Source organism: Cinclus cinclus, chromosome 3, assembly GCF_963662255.1.
Source record: "Cinclus cinclus chromosome 3, bCinCin1.1, whole genome shotgun sequence".
In the NCBI taxonomy this organism is placed as follows: Eukaryota; Metazoa; Chordata; class Aves; order Passeriformes; family Cinclidae; genus Cinclus; species Cinclus cinclus.
The window spans coordinates 10,972,133-10,993,378 of record NC_085048.1 but is presented as its reverse complement, the minus strand read 5'-3'; the positions used below and the strand labels follow the sequence as shown (position 1 = coordinate 10,993,378).

At 41.7% G+C, this 21,246-nt stretch overlaps 2 protein-coding genes across 2 annotated transcripts; one reads left to right on the top strand and one right to left on the bottom strand.

Moving 5' to 3' along the window:
- The first annotated feature begins 1,727 nt into the window (after positions 1-1,727).
- MSGN1 (mesogenin 1) lies at positions 1,728-2,243 on the top strand. The gene has a single exon (XM_062488458.1). It carries the CDS (start codon positions 1,728-1,730, stop codon positions 2,241-2,243), a length of 516 nt encoding a protein of 171 aa, XP_062344442.1.
- A 2,975-nt stretch (positions 2,244-5,218) lies between these two features.
- Positions 5,219-20,973, bottom strand: LOC134041513 (uncharacterized). Its single transcript, XM_062488312.1, has 20 exons — positions 20,886-20,973; positions 19,557-19,687; positions 18,753-18,896; positions 18,068-18,151; positions 17,367-17,534; positions 17,201-17,297; positions 16,887-17,110; positions 15,996-16,149; positions 15,710-15,918; positions 15,505-15,622; positions 15,164-15,369; positions 14,575-14,692; positions 13,885-14,054; positions 13,050-13,123; positions 12,843-12,970; positions 11,888-12,077; positions 11,351-11,492; positions 10,678-10,774; positions 10,279-10,380; positions 5,219-5,310 (listed from the first exon to the last, which is right to left on the bottom strand). Exons 1-20 carry the CDS (start codon positions 20,971-20,973, stop codon positions 5,219-5,221), a joined length of 2,736 nt encoding a protein of 911 aa, XP_062344296.1.
- Positions 20,974-21,246: the final 273 nt, after the last annotated feature.

The window sequence follows — 21,246 nt, the reverse complement described above, 5'->3', positions numbered from 1 at the left end:
GATGAGGTAACCATAAAACACAAAGCAATGCTGTCTGTAGGGGCTGTGCCTTGAGTTCTTGTGAGGGGTAGATGTCATGACAGTCAAACTTTCTCAGCGCTGGTGGAAATGCAGAAGTCCTCCACTTATTGGTACTTTGCTTTATGTATTTGTGAAACCAGTAAGTGTCTCATAAAATGTCTCCTAATGTTTTGATACCTAACTCATAAAAACTCACAGAAGCTTTCCCAGTGGCTAAGTGTGCTGAGTATTGGATTATTTTTCTCTGTGTGGTCGTAGGAGGATTTCACACAAGGAAGTGGCATGTTCCAGAAAACCCCAGCATGCTTTGGCTTTGTGCCATTGTGAGGTATTCCCTGCATTTGTCTGGAGGGGATTATGGAGCATACAAAGATCATTATAAAGAAGGAAACTCTAAAATAAATCCTACTTTTATTTTTTCCTCCAGGTTGATGCCCCCCTTCTTTTCATGATATATTACATTTTGCTTCCATTATGTGCCAACACAGAGTCATGGCCGGCAGCCAAGCTGCTCAACAGCTGCAGAGCTCAGGAGTTTTGGACAGTTTTCCTGGCTCTCCTAATGCTTTGCTGTGTGATTTGGGGAAAGCTCCTCCTTGCCTCCACTTATTCTTTTCCCCAGAGTAACAGAGAACATTAATCACCTCTCTAAGCTGTACTAAAACCGATATGAAAAGTGCTTGTTATTAATGACACTAATTTATAAGTTACACATTTTCACTTGTACTGTGAAACATATAACCACTGTTGCATTAAACTGGGACTGGAAACAGATTTTTTTGGACAGAAGAACAGATTCCTAGAGGCAGAAAATTTCACAGAAGTAGCTTCTAGTCTTCTCTAACAGATATATAACCTGTGTATAACTTTGAATCAAATTTCCACAAAAAACATTTTTCTGGATCCAAAGTTTATACACTGCATATTTTGCTTCCTAGACCTTTCCTTTTAATTACATTTTCCTATTTTTAATGGGACTATGACCTTGTTTACAATTACAGATTTCCTTTTTGATTTCCCAGTCATGTATTAAAATACCACGTAAAGCTACAAACCGCAGGGGAATGCATTGCAGCTCCTTCCTCCTTTCTCACATTGAAAACCAAAGTGGTTGGCTTCTCACGAGAGGAGAAATACACAGAGAGCCATAACACACAGAAATTCAATTGACTTTCACAATTAACATGCAGATAAGAGACTGCCCCAGCAGCAGTCAGCACGGCTCACGTTTTCTCTGCCGCAGTGCCATCACCCTCAGTTACCCAGAAATCAGGGCTCAATGGCTTAAATTTAGGCTTTGTGTTAGTGACCAATAAATTCCGGATCTGTAAATTGTTTTGTAAAATGGTTAATTTTCTTTTTCTTCTCTCACCGCTCTTCCCCCCAGCCCAACACTCAGTGTAGATGCGCAGCCCTAATCGGTTTAGTTGCAAGAAGATAATCTTTTTTTCTCCCTTTCTTGCTGTTGCCTGTTAGCTTAAAGGCTTTTTAGCTGAAGGTTGATAATTATCACTGAGAAGAAACTAGCACATCAGGAGTTCATTTTCTATCTTAGCACTTCTGGCGCTCCTTTGAACTCCTCGCACCAAACCCGTGTTCCCACTCTGTCACTTTCCTCCCTCCATCATAAAAAGGTCGCGGCAGCCGCCGGCTCCAGCCTTTGCTGCTGGGCAGAGGGCATCGCTTCTCCCGAGCGCTCCTCCAGCATGGACAAACTGCACGAGACGTTGATAAACATGGAAGACGCCTTGGGCTCGGAACACCCCGCCTGCTTGTCATCCTGGGACTGGAAGAGCTCCGCCGGCTCCTTCGAGCTGCACGCCACGTCGCCCCCGCACAGCCTGTCCCCGACGCCCTCCTTCGAGTCCTGCTCCTCGTCCCCCTGTCCGCCGGCGGCCGAGGCGCCCTACGGCAGCGGCGGCAGCGGCCTGGCCGGGTACGGCCTGGTGGAATTCCCGCCCGCATTCCTGCCCAGCCCCGGGCAGGCCCGGCTGCCCAAGGGCACCAAGGTGCGGATGTCGGCCCAGCGCAGGAGGAAGGCCAGCGAGAGGGAGAAGCTGCGCATGAGGACCTTGGCCGACGCGCTCCACACGCTCCGCAACTACCTGCCCCCCATCTACAGCCAGCGGGGCCAGCCCCTCACCAAAATACAGACCCTCAAGTACACCATCAAGTACATCAGCGAACTCACCGAGCTCCTCAACAGCGTCAAGCGGGCGTAGAGCCCGCCGGGAGCGCCTGCCCCGGCACTGGGGCAGCGCTCGGGGCCTGTACAGACAAAAAAACATCAGCGTTCTTCCTCGTCGGGGAGCGGTGGGGCCCGGTGAGAGGAGCGGGACCGCCGCTGTTCCTGGGACGCTGCGCTGGAAGGTGATGTAGGATTGCCTGAAAACCTGAGCTGCAGGTTGCTGAGACACAAGTCTTGCTCTTTGCCTTTTTAAATTTTTTTGTTTGTTTGTTTTAATAAGCTTTTGAGAAATATTGAACCTAGTCTCATACAAAAGTAAAAAACAAAAACAGCTGATCTTCGTAGGATTTACATATCACTGTTCTGACCGAGCTTGTTTTAGAAGGCCAATAGTAAATCCGTAGGCATTGAACTGAATTTTAAAAAATGACAACAGCTTTATAAGAATACTAAGTGTATTGATTTGTAGGCACTTTAATCATCGGATGAGGAAGAACATGTATTTGAACTAACTATTGTCTATTTATCCACATTTTCACTGTACCTAAAAATCAAGTAACTATGTAATAGTGAGAACATCTTCGCATGTAAAAAAGTAAATGTGTCACAGTCTGTATCCTGTATTATAAATCTGATTGGTAGATAAGTAAAATCTAGTGATGACTGCTAAATATTGAAAACAAAATATAAGCAAACTGACATTTTGTATAGATAAATTGCTGTTAAGTCCTCTCTTCTTTATTAATATATACAGAAGTATATAATTTTTCTGTATTTAATGTGTAAAAAAACCCTTCTTCAGTGCTGATAAATGATGGAAGATATTTTTACATCAAATTTCTTAAACAATATTAGATCGAGATATCCTACTGTCTGACATGAAATAAATTGATTTAGGTTTCACAAATATGTGAAGTTCTATTCTCAAGGTGTACTTAAATCTAGGAGGACTCTGGTAATCATGTCACTTTATTAAAATCCATCAGATCAGCTGTTTCCTACAGCCAGTCACAGTCCTGTAACACATGCACACAAAAATAAAAACCCAAAAAAACCCCTGAAACAACTGGGGATGTAGCTTTAATCTTTAATGACTTTGACTTTCAGCTGATGGGCACCACACCACCAAAAGTATGTGCTGCTTTGTAAATCTCATTGACTTGGGCTATGAAACAAGCCGGAGAAGAGCAAACCCCAGCTGTGGGGAGCTAATTAAGTCATACTAACTTTTTCTGCTGAGGGAGAGGTAAGTCACAGCGAGCACAGCAGCTGGTAGGTAACAGGTTTGTCTCCCCCCAGATCAGCATGTCTCTGTGGGACAGATGGTTTAGCTTTGTGGATAAATCCTGTAGCAGAGACCCACAAAGCTAAAACTTAAAAAACAAACATAATTCTTTCCCCCTCTTTGTTTGGAAGGAATTACAATTAGCTTGGTACATTTTTTCTTCCAAGGATCAGCAACCTGACTGAATGCTCTTCTCACATGGTATGTGCATACTGGGGCAATCAGAATGAAATCCAGCACCATCACAAAAAAAGCAACTACCCTGAAATTTTTGCAGGTACTACTGTCACTCAGATGTAACCACATTTAAGCATATCCCATCTGCTTCTGTTTGGAACCAGCCCCTGATGGATTTGTTACAGGCTTTAGTGTTTCAGCAAGAATATAAATAGAATAATTTCTTTAAACCCTATAAAATTGTCAAATTAGAAATATGAGGTGGCAACACTGATGTCAGGAGAGCATTCCTCAGTAAAAATCCGTGCAGCTGATCCAGATTTGAGCAGATTTGCCACGTAGGGAAGGTTAGTCTGGATCTATTTTGCAAAGGATTGAAACTGCATGAGGCCCATGGGACCTTGTACAGAACTATAACTGAAAGCCTGATACCCCATTCTTTCTCAGCAACCCAAAATCTATTAATGGGAAGACTTTTAACTTTGTCCTTTAAATGTTCCACATCTGAAACAGGTAGAGACTCTGCTCTCCAGCTATGGAAGCCTATAGGGTTATGGTTAAAGCAGAGAAACAAGGGGTTAAAAGTATCTGCTTTCATTGTTATTTTATTTATGACCTTGGCTGGTCATCCAGTATTGCTGCCTCAGTTTACACATCTGCAAACAGACTGATAACTAATGGCCTCAGAAAGCTGCTGCTCACAAACCTGAGTGATGCTGTATGGAGAATATAGCAGGAAGAGGTACCCTGCACCTTGGAGAAGTGGCTCAGTCATCATTCCCCCCCCACCCCAGTGAAACAGGGAGCTAAAGGCCCTGGACTAGCTGAGCTGTAACTTTTTTACATGCCTTGGGACTTCCTCTGTCTCCTCACAAGTCCAAGGTGGAGCAGCAGCTCTCAGTAACCCATGAGGCAAGACTGTGAGTCTCAGAAGAACATGGTACTGCCTTTGTGTCAGTGAACCAAACCTTGGCTGTGCCTACTCCCTGGCCCCAGCAGTCCAGGGCCACTCTCCCAGGCTCCAGCAGGACAGGGCTGCATCTAAGCTGACCTTGGGGAACAAGCTGCCCCTGTGCCACAGTGGGGCCAAAGCCCACATCCACAACGAAGAGCATTTATTAGAATAGGTTTACTCATGTACCATTTAATTTGTTTGATCCCCTTTCAGGGGACCTCTCCTTTTACTTGGGGTGGGGGGAAGGGTGGGAGCTATTATGTGTCAGAATAGAAGGAATAGACAAGGTTTAGTATGTGCCTGTGATGGAGTGTTTCCCAGGATGTGTCCTCCCCTTCAGAAAGAAATTAATTCTTGCTCTGCCTAACAGAAAACATCTCTATAAGCCCCACCTTTCATAATTCTTTCCCTTGACACATATTTCACTTACCCAGAGAAAATAATCTGAATTATTATATTCACAGTACAAGATGGTACATGGCCTGGTGCTATTAAAGGTTGGGTTTTATTGTTCCAAATATAATTGAATACAGTTCAGATTCTTTTTCCTTTAGGCCCAGGAGTTTAAGATACCCAAGTGATGTGAAAGAGGTCAAATTCCCCACTTATGGTTATGAGATCTAACTTTCAGGACTGTAAGGTCCATAAAGCGGTATTTAATTCTAACAGCAACACCACAATAATCTGTAGAAAAGAGGCAAAAAAACTTGAACCTCAGTCTGAAAAAGTTGCACGAGTCACAGAAGTAGAGAAGATCTCTCACACAGGAGCACCTTCTCTCAACAAAATGTATTAAAAATATACATGGAAATAAAGCTAAAATAGCTGAAAGGCCATGGCTGAAAAATTAAATTATACTCTGTCTGATAAAATTGTGCACCATGCTGAAAAGATAGAGGGAACTGGAGTTAGTCCTACACAATTAAGTCTTCTGTCCCCAAGAGCTCACCCTTTTGCAGGTTAGCATGTCATCAAAATTCTTTACTAACTTGGAAAGCAGAACATGGATCCCAAAGTAGAAACCAACACAACTAAAATACGGTTTCTTACTGTATTCAATCTTCTCAGGTACATGAAATCATATTTCTTAAGTGATACTAGCCATAAAAATGAAAGGACAGCAGACCAGTCCTCAAATGCTAAAGAGAAAAAGGATAAAGTACATTATAAGGCCTCCCACAGAAATTAATTAATCAAAATGGATTTTAGAACCTCAGGAGAAGCCTTGAGTTACAGAAGGTCTTGCACTTGGGTTGAACTACCCATTCTTCACTCTCAGTTTACTGATGAGGTGATTACCATCAGTTGCTGCACTTAAGTACATTTTTCTGTCTTTTAAACAAATATTTCCAGACTTTAAAACGCATACTTTTCACCAAGCCAGAAACAAGCAGTCCAGAAGCAGGCTGAGGGCAAGAGAAATGAGCAAGTGGCACCAAACCATGTGAGATGACTGGACCCCACCAGCTCATTCTGACCTGTTCATGCTAAGAGTTGTGCCCTTTCTTCTCTGGGCGAATTGCTGAGGGGGGAGCAGGTGCAACCACAGAGTGATAAGAATGTCAGAAGGCAGGGAAAAGAGGCATTTCAGCCCCATATCCATCTTAACCCTTTTATTAGGAAAGAAAAAGACTGGGCAGAACATAAAATGGATTTGATGCCAGTTAACTCCTTTGGTTCCATGAGCCAGTCAGTGCTGCTGGAGGGAGCAGTTGCTGGTGCCAGCGATATGAGAATAGACTCTGGGTTTCATTTTCCACCTCAGGGAGCAGAGGCTGTTCTGGGGCAGCTGAAGTATATGATACTGCTCTGTTTAGCAGGAGGCACAGCAATGCAAAGGAGGAGGCCTTGCAGGTAGGGCATTAGCCCAGGATTCAAGAGCCTCACTCAGCAGGGCAGGCTTTCCACCTGAATCCAGGAGCATGGCAGCTTCTCTGCCTACTCTACTCAGAGAAGGCAGCAGTGTTGTCCGCCAGCAGCAGCAATGCCCAGACATAGAACCTGAGGAGGGCAAGGAGGTCAAATCACCTCTTGAAGGTAAGAATAAGTACCTTGGAGAGAATATTCCCAATCCTTTAAGGCCGTGGTTAAAGGCTTACACGTGGAGGAAGCTCCCTAGGCAAGCCCCAGCTCTGTAATCCACAGGGCTCACCCCCACCCCCAAAGCAGAGGGGAGCCTGGGGCCGCCCGCACGCACACAGTGCTTTGAAATTCTATGCTGAGGAGCACCATGTAGGTGCCAAGAGGTTTTATGGTGACACATTTGGGCTGCACATAGGTGTGTTTGGGACAAAGAAAACCTCCTGCAAATGGGCTTCAACCAGTTCCTTGGGAGAGCAGCTTCTCTGGGAGCTGCCATATCCCCTCTGACCAGGGAAGCCAGGAGCTATCCTTCCAGCTCTGCCTAGCAGTAGCTAAAAAAAATACTCCACAGAAACATGAATACACCCCCAGCTTCTAAGGGCCCAGTATCTGACTTGTGTCAGTATCTCCCCAGCTTATTTGCTATGCAACCACAAATGCTCTTATTGCCTTTAACAGCAAACTGGAAAGAGAACTCACAGATCCCAGTAAAGCTGACTCTTTCTAGTGAGCTATAGAAGCTGGGTCCTTCTGAACCCCCTTTCCTGATTTTTGCTTTTTTAAACACTGACATCAGCCCAGGCTTGCACTCCTACAGTACTTGGCATGATAAAGAAAAAGACTCACCTTATTTATACTTTAAAGCATTTCTTTCCAAGCACAAACCCTTCCAGCATTCTAGCTAACACCATATTTAGATGTTTCTGGACTCAAAAGGCACAAATGAAGGCAGAAATGACATGAAAGCAGCTAAAGACTCAAACTTGTGACAGAAGGCAAGACTTGAACTTCCTTAAAGTTTCCAGATCATTAGAATATTGTCAGAACATATTTTCCTCTAGATATAGGTGCATAGCATCTACTGAAGACTTTGGCATTTAAAGAAAAAGCAAAGGAATATGCCAGTGAGAGAAAATTAATTGAGACAAAAAAGGAAATATAATTTTTCTTAGTTTTTCAGTAATAATAAGTTGTTGATACTTTAGGTCACCAAAACAATAAAGCTTTAAAATACTAGATCTCATTAAATATAGACTACAGAAAAAATGAGATTTCTGCCTATCAGTGACCAGATATGAGGTTACTTATTAGCAGTGACTTAACATTTATTTGAAATGGAAATAACTAATCTGCAGTACATTTGTTATTGTTCCTATTTTCCTATAAAAACAAATCACACCAGCCTTCTCTTTTCCCTTACACTTTTGTCATTCACCTGTTGAAATTGCAGAAAACGTTAAGCATAAACAAAGAAGATTGATCTGCTTTCAACTTGTGTTAACAGGGATATAAAAATAACATCCCAAATACCAGGGGAAAAGCATGTGGTCATAAAATATCCACTTAAAAGGCAAAGAGGTGTTGATAAAACACTTGAAGATTTTTTTTTCATATATAGATATATATATATAAAACCAGGAAGGCAGTTCCTGAATTTTAGTATAAACAGACACCTCTGAAGTAGAGAGAATACTACTGCCTTGTCTTTAAAAGATTTCACTGATATTCAAATGGATTTTGTGTATCTCATAGGCTGTTGGAACATCTGACAAGAAGCTTTATATAAATCCTTGTTCAACCATGGAGGGAAACTTCCTTGATTTTTTCCACATATCATAAAGGTTAATAGAGAAGATGATTCTTTACATAACTCATCCTTCAAAATGGCACTAAACAAAGCTTTTAGAAGAGCTGAGCTACAGTATACTTGGGCATCACCTTGCTTTTCTACAACTCCTAAAAGCTCATCAACAGACAAGCATCTCAAGGTGTTGGCTAAGCTTATGAAAATAGGTAAAGGTGTCTTTGACAAGACTGTAAATACCAGATTTCTATGCCTGATGCCTTGAGTTTTGGTTTGAAGAGAAAACATGAAAACCCAGGAAGCCACAATCAAGATAGAGTTAACAGTACTGAAATAGCCTGCCCAACTTCAGGCTTGGTTCTCACAGCAGTCTCTAAATATTACACTCTTCCCCCCCCCCAACAAGTGTAAGAAAGAAGGTGGCTCATGCTCCTCAAGGCAGCCTGTGCTGTGCTGGTAGAAAATGAAGATTGTCACTCACTCAGCTAGAGAAAACACTGATTAACAGTCTCACTTCCTGGGGAGGCAGTCAGCACAATGTAAGACATAGGGAAGTCACCACATCACTTAAAGCACCCACAGTTGTGTTCTCCTAGGTGCAAAACCCTGGCAGCACATTAGAGGTGTCTCCCTTGATTTGTTAACAGGTTTTGCATGCAGACTGAGCATTAACCAGTCCTCAGACCAGTGGGTTAACACAAGGGAAAGCACTGGGCACTAAGTCACTGACTTGTCAAATCTGCTGTCAGGCTTATGTGTTCTGCATTTTCCTGCTATTCCCGTGTTGATATTCCTCAATATCACAGCCCCATGGCTTTAGTCTTCACCTACAACAGGAGTAGCAAAATGAATCCTTTATCACGATAGTCTTCTGTGCTGGAAAAGTCTTGATATCTTTCTCATGAGGCCCACACAGGTTTTTCCAGACATGACAGTAAGACATCTACTACAGATATGCTTAGCAGGCAACTGGAAGGCAAACAAGACTTAAATGAGCTGCAGTTACAGCACAAACTGTTTAGTGGGTTCTCTGTATAGGTAGCAAGAGAGATACATGTTTTTTTCTGCTGTATGCTGTCTCACAAAGTGCTAATAGATTAACAAAATATGTTCTTTCTCAAGTTAGCTTTCACAGAAATTTATTGTTGTATAATTCTCTTTAATCTAAAGTTAAAAAGCAGGCACCTATTATTGTCTATTTACCCCAAAGGGATCAAGATTCATGCTAAGCAGTAACTTTCATTAGAACAGGAAAACAATGTTGAATCCAAACTCTTTTCACACCATTGTTCAGATGCAAAGAAGAAACCAAGAAATTTTTTACTCATTTAAAAAACCAACAAAACACACAGGGAAATCTGACAGGACCCCTTAAGCGTCACTGTACTAAGGAAAAATCCTTAACACTTTGCAGATAGAGCCCATGTACTATCATTATTACTATTGTAAGTCTTCACTAAAAATTGTTTCCATTTTGACTGACAGGATACTCAGCTAGGCAGTAACTGAAGCTTCCTGTGAGCAATTTGACCCACCTAGGGAAGGCAACTTGACATTGCAGAGCCACAACACTCCTCCCAGAATCACAGTTTACAGCCTTCCTGTCAACAGCCACTACAGGCTCTCAAGGATGTTCATCCCATCTTACTCCAAAAACAACCACATTTTTTTACTGACATTAAGCTCCCTACAGTCCTTTGTTCATACAGAAGTTTAACAATAAAAAAAAGCTTGAAGTGATTTACAATTAAGTTCACACCTGTTGCCATCTTCATTCCCTACTCCAAAACAGATGCTTTCAACTGCAAAGCAGCACAAGTTTGACATGTTAGCTGAGCAGCCTAAGACTTTAATGCTGTAGAGGAACAGAGAAGAACAATACAATAATTTAACTTGAAGTTACACCCAATATTGGTTAACTGACCCTTTTCTTTATAGACACTGATGATCTATTTTCCCAGTAGATACCACAGAAACAATTTTACTTGTGAATCTGGGCAGCAGGCTGTGCTTGCTTAGGCCACCTAACTGCGACTCCATAAAACAAAGTAGCTCTTGTTTAGTCTGTGGGAAGTCGGTGCATTCACCTGCAGGGAGAAGAGAGGCACACACAGGTCTGTTACATTACAGCAGCAGTACACTTGGTATTCCAGTAGTGTAATTTAAGATTGACACCAACCTGTCCTTAGTTTTTCTTCCTAACAAGCACTGGTCCAGATGACACTTGCCCATGTGGATGCACAATGTGGGCTGTAAGACATTTCAGCTTTTCATTCCCTGGACAGCATAATCTAGGACTAGAAGTCTGTGACCTGACATGACTTGTGTGAGCACATGCCAAATTCCTGAGCAAAACCACAGGAGAGACATGCCTGTTTTCTTACCAAGTCTGTGTTTCCCAGGACTGCATCTCATTGGACAAAAAATGTCTAGAGGCTGTTGCTTAGTGTTGCAGATCACCACAGTGCAGTGGAAATACAGCTACAAGAAAACAGATTATGTTTATAGTTATAGGGAACTTATTATAGTTATTTGGAATCCAACGTATACTGATCCCAAAGTATATGAAGGTCAAGGTAGGGGGGTGGCCTCTTCTCCCAGGCAACTAGTGACAGGACAAGGGGAAAATGGCCTCAAATTGCACTAGGAGCGGTTCAGGTTGGATATTAGGTGAAAGCTTTTCACTGAAAAAGTGACAAAGCATTGGAACAGACTCCCAGGGAAAGTGGTGGAGTCACTATCTCCAGAAGTGTTCAAAAAATGAGTAGATATGGCACTTCACAATATTATTTAGTGGGTATGATGGTCATTAAATATTGGACTTGACAATCTTGGGGGTCTATTCCAACCTGAATGAGTCTGTAACTCTGTTCTGTGAACTGAGCACAAGGGGCTGCTCTTCATTCACCCCTTCCAGAGTGTTATGCCTTCAAGGAGGTGTCCAATAGCCCCAGGCAGGCACTGGCCAGCTGAGCCCTTACACAGCACAGGCTGCATGCACCACAGGCTCGTCTGTCAGGACTGCCAGCAACTCATGACAGAACAGAGACATCTCACCTGCTCTTGTAACAGAGATGCGCCCTGGACAAAGGTGAACATCCTCACTTCAAATCTCTTGAGGTGCTGAGGAAATTTTACTCTGAGGCCATAATCAACTTTGTGGAAGACAGTTCTGTGGGAGTCTTTGTTGTTTTCACACCTGTTTGGGAAAGTGAAAGAAAGTGTATTTAATCCAAATCTTCAACCACATCTTGAAACACAGCAAAGAGGTGAAATACAGCAGAGCTTCGTTCTCCATTTTCCTTGGGCCATAGGAGAATGACTGATATCTCCACAGTTCAGGATCCCTGCCTGTGGCCACGGGTTGCTTCCTGCTTTCTTTCCAGCCAGAATTGTTAGCTAGAAGCACTTCTGGCCACTTGCATGACCTGCTGCCCCCAGAAGGCACAGCCACTGGGCTGACACCAACAAGTACCCCACAGATTAGCAGCAATTGCCTCTAAGGTGACCTCTGCCACTTTCCCTTTCCTCCCACCTGAGGTACAGCACCTCGTGCCAAGCAGTTACCAAGCAGAGGAGGGAAGCCTTCCTCACCCATGGTTAATGATGTGCCACTGGGGGAGGCTGTCCTGGCTTTGGGAGTTGGTAGCCCAACAGTCATCCAGGTTGAGGTCCAATCTTGCATCTTTAGGGTGGAGAAGTTCAACTTCAAAATACAGAGCCTCCCTCAGGTATTTTACCACAGGATAGTCTGATTCCTGGTAGGGCTCTGAAAAGGATTTCTCTGCAAGAGAGTATTGATATTAGAAGCTTCCTTTTGGTGGAATAAGTACTCAAACTTTCTGCTTCGCTCTTTTTTTCACTTCCATTTACCCTGGCACAGTAATACTAAAACCTGTAACAGCGCACAAATCTCGAGAAATGGGGTCAGAAAGGGAGAAAGCAAGATCAGCAATGAAAGCAAAAAATCTCAACCATATTCCCTGGCTCTGAGGATCCAGAAATGAAACACTCCTGCAAAAAGCCATTAGAGTAAGACTTTTTTATTCAAAATTGTCTCAAAGGTAATGAGAAGGGAAAATCAATTAAAAAATATCATAATGGCCATTCCAATCATTGTGAGTGTTTGGGTTCAGGCTTCAGTCAGCCCTTTCTGCTGGCATAGGTTACAACTATTGCAGTGAGTTGCTGAATTTGCGTAGCAACACTTCAGGAGTTGATAGGAGAGAGAAGCTGGCATCACATTCATACACAAAACTTACATTATGCCCAGACAAAGCAGGAAAACCATACATGTGTCAGTGATGCCAAGTCGGTTCCACTACAGATATTTGGCCATTTTTGTTGCATTTTGGAATAGAAAATTCCTGTTAGAGGCCTTAAAATTTTCAACTTCATCTTTTGATATATTTAAAAGTCATCTAAACATGGTGCTGGGCAATATTTTCTACACTGCCCTACTTGAGGAGAGTGGATGAATGAGATCAATGTCAGATCCGTTCTGGCTCAGCCATTCAGTGATTTTATAGAGTCTAATCATAGGTGTTACCTTTGAAAAGCTTCAATGAAAGAGTGAGGCAACCAAACCCTGGCTTAATACTGGGTGTTGGGTTCTTCTTAGATTCATATTGGACATCAGCAGTCTGCTTGACTGCATATGAGCAGAAAAATTTCAGTCTGAGAGAAGAGAATTAGCATTAGATTTTTTTACAGCCAAAAGAACATATACAACATTTTTATAGGGCATGACACTTACTGGTATATGGGTGTATCATTCCCAGGTCTGAAATAGAGTACTTCATTTTCATATGTCATAGTTGTGCTGTTGGACTGAAAGATATCCACATTTACAAACAGGACAGTCACATTCAAGTCCAATTTGTATTTAGCACAATATCTACATCCCTCCACTTGACTGCCAGACTCCACTGAGCAAAGCATGCTTAGAAATAGCCAGAAATTACCAGCAGCCCAATGCCCACAGAACTAAAGCTGACCATAGCTGACAACTATGCCATAGTTATGAACAAAGTTTATTAGCTTGAATATGACAGAACACCTTAGAAAGGGAGTGCATGGGTCTGAGAAAAACAGCAGCTATGTCTGTTTACTCAATCAGTGAGCAGAATGAGATGCAGCAATGCAGAAACGAGCTGCATTTATGGTGATCTGAATTTAAGCATGTTCTGATTATTTGTTATTTTGTCTGTTTTCTATTTGTACAATATTTGGTGGTAGGAACAGTACTCCCTCTAGTCTTTGGCCGTATACTCATTAGCAATACTCAAACAGCTTCTTCAAGGCTTACAAATACATCAGACCAGCATAAACTCACATTCAAGCCCACCACTAAACAGTCCAGAAGTGTAACACTGAAGGCTAGTTCCAGAAAGCACCTCTGACATGGAAAAAACATTTTTACTCAATAAGAACTTCTGCTCAACTGAATTTAGTAAGCTCAGTCTAGATGTACTACTGTGCTGGTTTCAGCAGTGATTTCCATGTAGCTTCTGCTCACCTCTGAACCTCTGCCAGGTCTAGCAGTAACCCTACCCCAACACAGAGTAAACTTCATGTGACTAAGTCCTTACCTTTCTACTTGTTCCACAAGTGTTCACACTGAACTTGAAGGTTGCAGTCTTCTCTGTCACCAGACTGGGTTTGCACTGTCTGTCCCTCAAGACAAACATACCTGTGTCCAGGTCTTCACCACCTACCAGTTTGACTGCAGTAATAATCACAGTGCCATTGGGCAGGCACCCTGAAAGAGGAACACACATTTTCACACAAATTTGGATTCAAACTCCTTTTGTAGCCTAACAACAAAGATGTTCTGAATGGATTTGCTGGCAAGTTCTTTTAGCAGCTCACAAGGAACACTCACTCTGTTAAAAAGGATTTTTCTAGCCAAGATACTCAATACATTTGATACTGACAAGTAGCTTTAGAATGACTAATTTACATGAGGATTCTCCCCACATTCCAAATACCCCCAACCTCGTTCAACTCTCAAAACAATCACAAAAACTCTTTTAAAAAGCCTCTTGATTTTAGAGGTGTGCAGGGAAGTAGACTTCCCCACTTCCTTCTCCCATTCCTCTACTAGGCAGGATAGTCACTCCAATATTTACTTTGACTTGCCTTGTGGCATATTAACTTGTAGGAAATCTAATGGGCAAACAGAGTGCCACACAACTCTAAAACCTAGGAACATTTCAGACTGCATGGCTTAGTTTTGCAACTCAAATAGTACTGACAGTTAATCCCCAACATGATATTACGTATTAGCTCTGAAGGTGAAAATATGCAGGAAACTGAGAAATCTCTCCTCTGAGCCAAGGTGATGCCATCCTTCAAGGTTATGTGGAATGAAGCCTTTATTGCAGAGTTATGAAAGCCCTAGAGATGAAAATGACAGGTTAAACAACAGAATAAAGACACACTGCTGAACTAAAGTATTCAAAAATTAAGAGGGCAGGTTATCACAAGCCAAAGATAATGGTGCTTGAGCAAAGTCAAATCCACAGGATGTATTTAAACAGAATGTTTTTAATGCAGAAGCTCACAGAGTGAGCTTTTTCAGTTGTTTTCCAAAAGAATGCAATACAAACTCCATTGCATGTAGAGTTGTCCTTAAAGACACTTGGTCATAAAGTAAATGCAGAATGTTTCTTTTTTTCCTTGCCTATTTCCGCCAATATCAACCAAGGGAAATTAAAGTTTTCTTACAAGGGCAGAAAATAATCCTCCATTATTCTTTGAAGACTGTCTTAAAGAGAAGTGCTATTTTGCTTTCAAGAGTACACTGTGTCCTGATGACATCTCACAGCTAGAACATGCCTTTCAATTGCTACAAGTTGGCAACCTTACCTCATAGCTCACATGGGGAGAAAGGAAAGGGACAGAGATTGCCAGGTCAGTTCCATTGTCCCTCAAGATGTAGCTGTATTTCTGTGCAGCCTCTTGAGTCAGGTGCCAGTCTGAGATGAAAGGTAGCCAGTTTTGGTCCACATTCCCACGAGTGATAATGAGATGAAGGTTCCTCTCATCACAAAACCCTCTCGAACTGGGCAGTACTGCAAAACAGCCAGGAGTCAGCCAGCTGCCATCAGTTTAACACAGCTCCTTGGGACTGGCAGTATCCCTGGCTGAAATCAGCCCAGTTCACAGCCAAGTTTGGTGCAGTTTCACCCAAGTTCCACAAAGTTTACCTGCATCTTTCACAGCTGACAGTGCAACTACTGGGACAACAAAGGTCTCACTTGATGGATAGATGATGAATGAGAGCGTGGCATTCAGGGTGTATACTCTCATCTCCTCTCTCACATACTAGGAAAATCATATTTCGACATCAAAAATCACCATATGATATCATCATCTCTATACCATGGGATGCTGTAGCACCTTAGTACACACCTCTTTTTTAATACTTGATGCATCAAGGGGGACTTGCATTACATATACTTTGCTTCCATTAGCATATCTGGTACTGTGTATTAGGTAGCCATGTTGAAAAGCTTCAGGTACAGCCACAGCAACCCCTTCAATGGTTAGGTTTGCAAGCTCAACATCTGGGAGGAATGTTCCCACTGTAACATTCATTAGCCTTGCACTCAGATTTAAATCTGAAAAGGAACAAATAGCAGTAACAAACTCTTAACAGTACCAAAACCTTCGGTAAATTCAATGTTCAGATACTTACTATTGGTTATAACAACTTCTACTTGTTCAAATGGTGTTTCTATTTCCTTGATGATAGTATGTTTGGTTTGTCTCCATTTGTTGTCTTCCCACTGGTGTTCCAAGAACAGGTTGATGGTGTATTTTACCCCAAGCTGTCCATTGCTCACAGAAGTCTAGAATTTCAAACCAGCACCCTTTAGTATGACTTGACTTTGCATTAAACTTATGTTGGAACATCAAGGTCAGCTAAATCTACAGCCCCAACCAACTGCCCTTTTTGCTCAAGAATCCTGAACTCTTAGTAACACTTTAGATTATCTCAGAATACTCAGAAGACTTCCTTTGGAAAATTGTCACCCACTCCAAGTTTCAAAGCAGTGGAGGACTATTTCACAGTGAATAAGGCTGCTCCTGCAACTTCACCAGAAATTCAATTGCTACATTGGCCCAGGACTTAGTTCACCCCAAGCAGCTAGATTTAGATGTGTAGTCCCAACCCATCCCAAGAGCATGTGGTCTGCTGGACTAACAGGTAAGCTCCATTCTCTTAAGTAGTCTGTATGAAATGCAACAGAACCCATGCATGCTTTACAGTTCAGTTAGGGCCATCTCTGAGGAGTAGGACATCAGGACTAACAGCTGAAAGCTCTGTGTTAACTTGAGGAAATCATTAATCAATAGTTCTGTGTAGGATTCTGTCTACCTGTGCTTGGAAGAAGAAAAAGTCTTCATAAAGTGCTGCTTACAAATGCAATCTTTGGTCAGGGCTTCTGGAGTTTTTAACAAACCCTTTGTACTCCCACACCGTCATCTTTCATTTGAAAGGCACAAGATGAAGAATTATTCCTCATCAGAAAACAAACATCCCAGAATATTGTTTGTATGTCACCTAGTCACATTAGTCACCGACCTTGTAATAACCACCTTCTGCACCTATTGGAATCTTCATTGTAATTGATTTTAGCTCATTCAATAACACATATTTCCTGGAAGCCATTTCCTTGGCAGAAAGCTTGTGTAGATCCACACCAGCTTCCACAAGTACATCCTTAAAGCTAGTCACTCCAGCATAGAGTGGTGGAATATACTTTGGAACAGTCCAGGTGATTGTTTTATTCCTGTAGTCCACACCATCTTAGGGAAAAGACATGAAAGCTGTCAGCTCACGTGCTGTCAGTCTGTCCAGTACATTTTGTCATTGGAGCATGATGCCACACTCCTTACCTACAGGACATGCCACAGCAGTATCCACCATCAGGATCACCCACTGGTATTTGTAAAATGTACTTGATCTCAGCACAGAAAAGGTAATCCCCTGATCCTGTAAAGATAGCATATGGTTAGACCTGCACAGCCTGGCAGCCTGTTGAGCCAGAAGGAGCACACCAACCTCAACCAGCTGAACTTGGGCAGCAGTGTATGGCACTCGCAGCAGAACCCTGGAGTCTGTGGTGTTGAGTCCATAGCCTGCACTCCAAGCATTGCTCACAAGCAGAGCCCTTTTTTCTTCTGGCTGGTGAAATACTATTTGCCATATTGAGGCTTCTTCTGCCTTTGCCTACCCAGAGAAATTCATCAATAGTTTAAACATGATATTCAAAGTAACAGGTTTACTGCATTGAATGATTTGCTGTGTTGAATTTCCCAGCAGTTTTGTTGCATTATTTTGAATTTTACTAATGGGATATCCCTCCAGCTTTCCCAACCTCATGCATAAGAAAGATTTCCATATCAAGGGCAACAGAGAATAACTAATGGCACTAATTACACTGCTGCAGACTCTGTGCATACAGAGTCCAAGAAGAAAAAAGCCCCTTCAGTTTTTTTCTGGGCCATGGGGTCTTAAAGATATGTTTTTGGGTTTTTTTGTTTATTTGGTCTTGTTTTAGGCTTTTTTGCCCAGGAAAGACTTAATTTCTGCCTACAGCTGTCTGTACTTCTATTCTATACAAATATACTATAACCACTTGATACAGAAGTTCTGTTATTACTACTTAAGTACTTTTTGAAAATAATGTTGTGGCTAAAGAAAAGGATGGTTGTGCCAGAGGCAACACTAGATGTTGCCCGAAAGAAAACCTGTAGTTTTACTTCTGGAAATACAAGAGTCCAGTCCTCAGGTTCGTCTTGAACAAAATCCTTTAAAGTCTGTGGAACCTCCCTCCTGACAGAAACCTGAGGGGAAAAAAACAATCCATAAGGTGTTTGCTGATAGCACTTATTTTCTTGTCCTCAACACCTTACAAGACTGTTTCAAGGGAAACCAGAATTTCCTAGACAGAGATGCCACCATGCCTGCTTTACCTATAGTCTGCTTGATTTCAGTTTCTTTTTATTTTCTACCTATCTTCTACTTTCTATTTCCACTTAAGAACAGAGTTTGTTCTTGACTCGCACATCCTCTTCCAAGAGAAGTCCATTTTCTCTTTTGCACTCCTCCCCAGAAAATTCAGCAAGGAAACTTCCTTCAGGAAATATACATTCTCTATTGTCTCAAATATGATTTGTTGGGGCAACATTCTGTGAGTTCAATATATGAGCTTAACCTTTTGAATACAATTTCACAGCTTTATTAGATATTACTAATAATATAGGTTATACAATTATAATATAAATGCATCAATTAAGATTCATACTGCACACTTACTAACAAGTTGCTTATGGTAGGGCAGTCTGAAGCTGATTAAATTCTAGGAATATGCATTGGAAACACAATCTAAGAGAGCATCTTGTAGTACTTACCTTTTTACTTTTAGCACTTTCCATAAGTACTCACCTCCATGTAGTTACTTGTGCATATTAACTCTCTGGGACTCCATGGACCATAATGGCAACTTGCACTTTCCAGATGAGTTGTAGCATTGCTCATATCAGGAGTATGAGATGCTTTGACCTGTACAGTCACTGTGAACACATCTTTCTGCATGGGTAAAGGGAACATTTGCCTGTTAGACTGATTTTCCCTAGCCAGGCACCACCTATCCTTGTAACCCTAATGTAAATTACAAAACACATCCACAGAAGAGCAACTCCATACTAAAGCATTATCACTTTCAACTTCATTAACTATACAAGATATACGCACGTAGGTGTATAGCTACACAGCAACATAAATACTTTGGGCAGCAGGTTTGTTTCTTTTGTATAGCCTCAAAGTTAGACAATAAGAAAACAAACAAACCCAAGAGATAGCTGACTTTTTGTTTTATGACATTGTAGCAGTTAGCCAGCAACCTAAGTTTGAGTTTTTACTGTACTATGTCTCAAGGCACTAAATATTGTTAGGGCAGAGAGCAACACAGCTGCCAGATGCAATTCCCTATTGTAATCCATAAGAAAATAGTTGCCCTTTTAGGGCACACGTGATATACTTCATGTGTTTATCTCTAGGCCCTCCAAATGGCTGTACCATGGAATATTCTCAGACCTCTGGATACATTTGAAGAAAATTAAATTATTCTCTGCTAACTGATACTCAAGACATTATGACACCTCAGTTAATGCCCATTAATAATTCAGTAATTTCTCACATAAAGTTAGCATACAATAGCACTGTAGTCAAAATATCTAACAGACCTACCTCTAAGTGAGAATGGCAGCTCAGTGCAGAAGCACGGAACTCAATGCTCCTCTTGGTGGTGGTGTAAATTACTGTATAGCCACACTGTGCTGCCATGGCCTCATCAAGCTCCCAGGCTGTGCCAGACTGATCTACAGGCAAATAAATAGCAAAGAAATGTATAAACAAGTGTAACTCCTGCTCTGGTATAAGGACTCAGCTGAACCTGCTCTGATAACAGCCCAGCTGCATTCCCTGAGCTCAGAGAATTGCAAAGTGGGGAAAGAGCTGTGACAAAGTGTAAAGAAAGAATGGTAAAACCACAGGTACACTGGGACAGGAAACACTTGCAGCTGAAGGACTGAAGACAGAAAAGAGCCTCAAACTACCAACAGGGTGGGAGATGACAACAGCAACATCAGGACACTGAGCTGTGGCTGGCACAGACTCATGTCTCTCTGATGCCTGCCCAGCAGAGTCTCTTCGGGTGACAATCCACCAGGATGATGAACACACTAAAGATTAGCTTGGATGTTTTTAGTATACAAACCATTTTTATTGCTTTGAGCTTTTTAGTGTTTTGTGTTTTAGTTTTAATTTTTTTCCCTTCCAAAAAGAATTTCTTTATGGTTTAAGATATATTTCTCCCAGCTGTACAGTGTTTTTGTGTATGAGTGAAGATATCTAAACAAAGAACATATTTTAAGTTGGTTTTGACACAAGTTTAACATTCTAGAAGACTGATGACATGGAGAGCTTTTTCAAGGCCAAATTTACACTTCATACATATAATCTTACAGTGGGTGTTTATAGCCCAAAAGTGTTATCACTGGGCCCTTCCAGAGCATTCAGTGGTGCTTTTTACAGAAGCATACCACTTGCTAAGTCCATAACTAGAGGACCCAGCTAATTTTTTTTATACTTCATTAAGTGTACACCTCCGCCAAAACTGAAGCCAAGAAGGTGAAAAGTCACTAGTGCAAAAATCAGTAATGTTGTGCCAGCTTCAGCTAGTGAATTTTCAGAACAGTATGTGCTGTTACTAGAAAACATTCTTAGCACAAAGAAAATCCACCAGCTTTAACATGCCCAGAAACTACCACGTGCATTTAAATTTGAGCCCAAAGATAGCAAAATTAAGTCTAATCATGGCTAAGTTATCAAAAAACAAGTCAACAGTACAGGTTACACAGAAATCAAGGTAGCAGTTGGGTTTACTTACAATGAGATCCAACCTAAGCTCTATAATAGTAGAATAATCCAGAGAATTCTAGTATAGAAAGGTCTCAGAGAATTTTAAACATTTCACCACATGTAATTTTCTCTCTAAGTTCTTCTACATTAACTTACCAACAACAAAAAGAGAAAAGTATTTGTCTTCAAAGTATTCTGCACTCAGTGTTATCCTCAGAAGGTTCCCCAAGCACTCTGAACTCATGGGTCCTGTGTCAAATTTATTGAAAAACTGGTAAGATGGGGATTCAAAATAAGATACAAACAAATCTGCTACTTCCCAGATTGCTTTAGAAGTCAGTGTTGTGGCAGTCATACGTCTCTGGTCAGGAGGGGTGAGAGGCTGTGTTTATACTGTCAGTAATTCCAGAGAAAAGCTAGGTCCAAAATTAGTATTCTATTAGTAATGGTGTTTGGTGATCTGGCAATGCTACCTGCAACAGCCAGTCATGGAAATAGGATTTTGGAACAGGGTCAA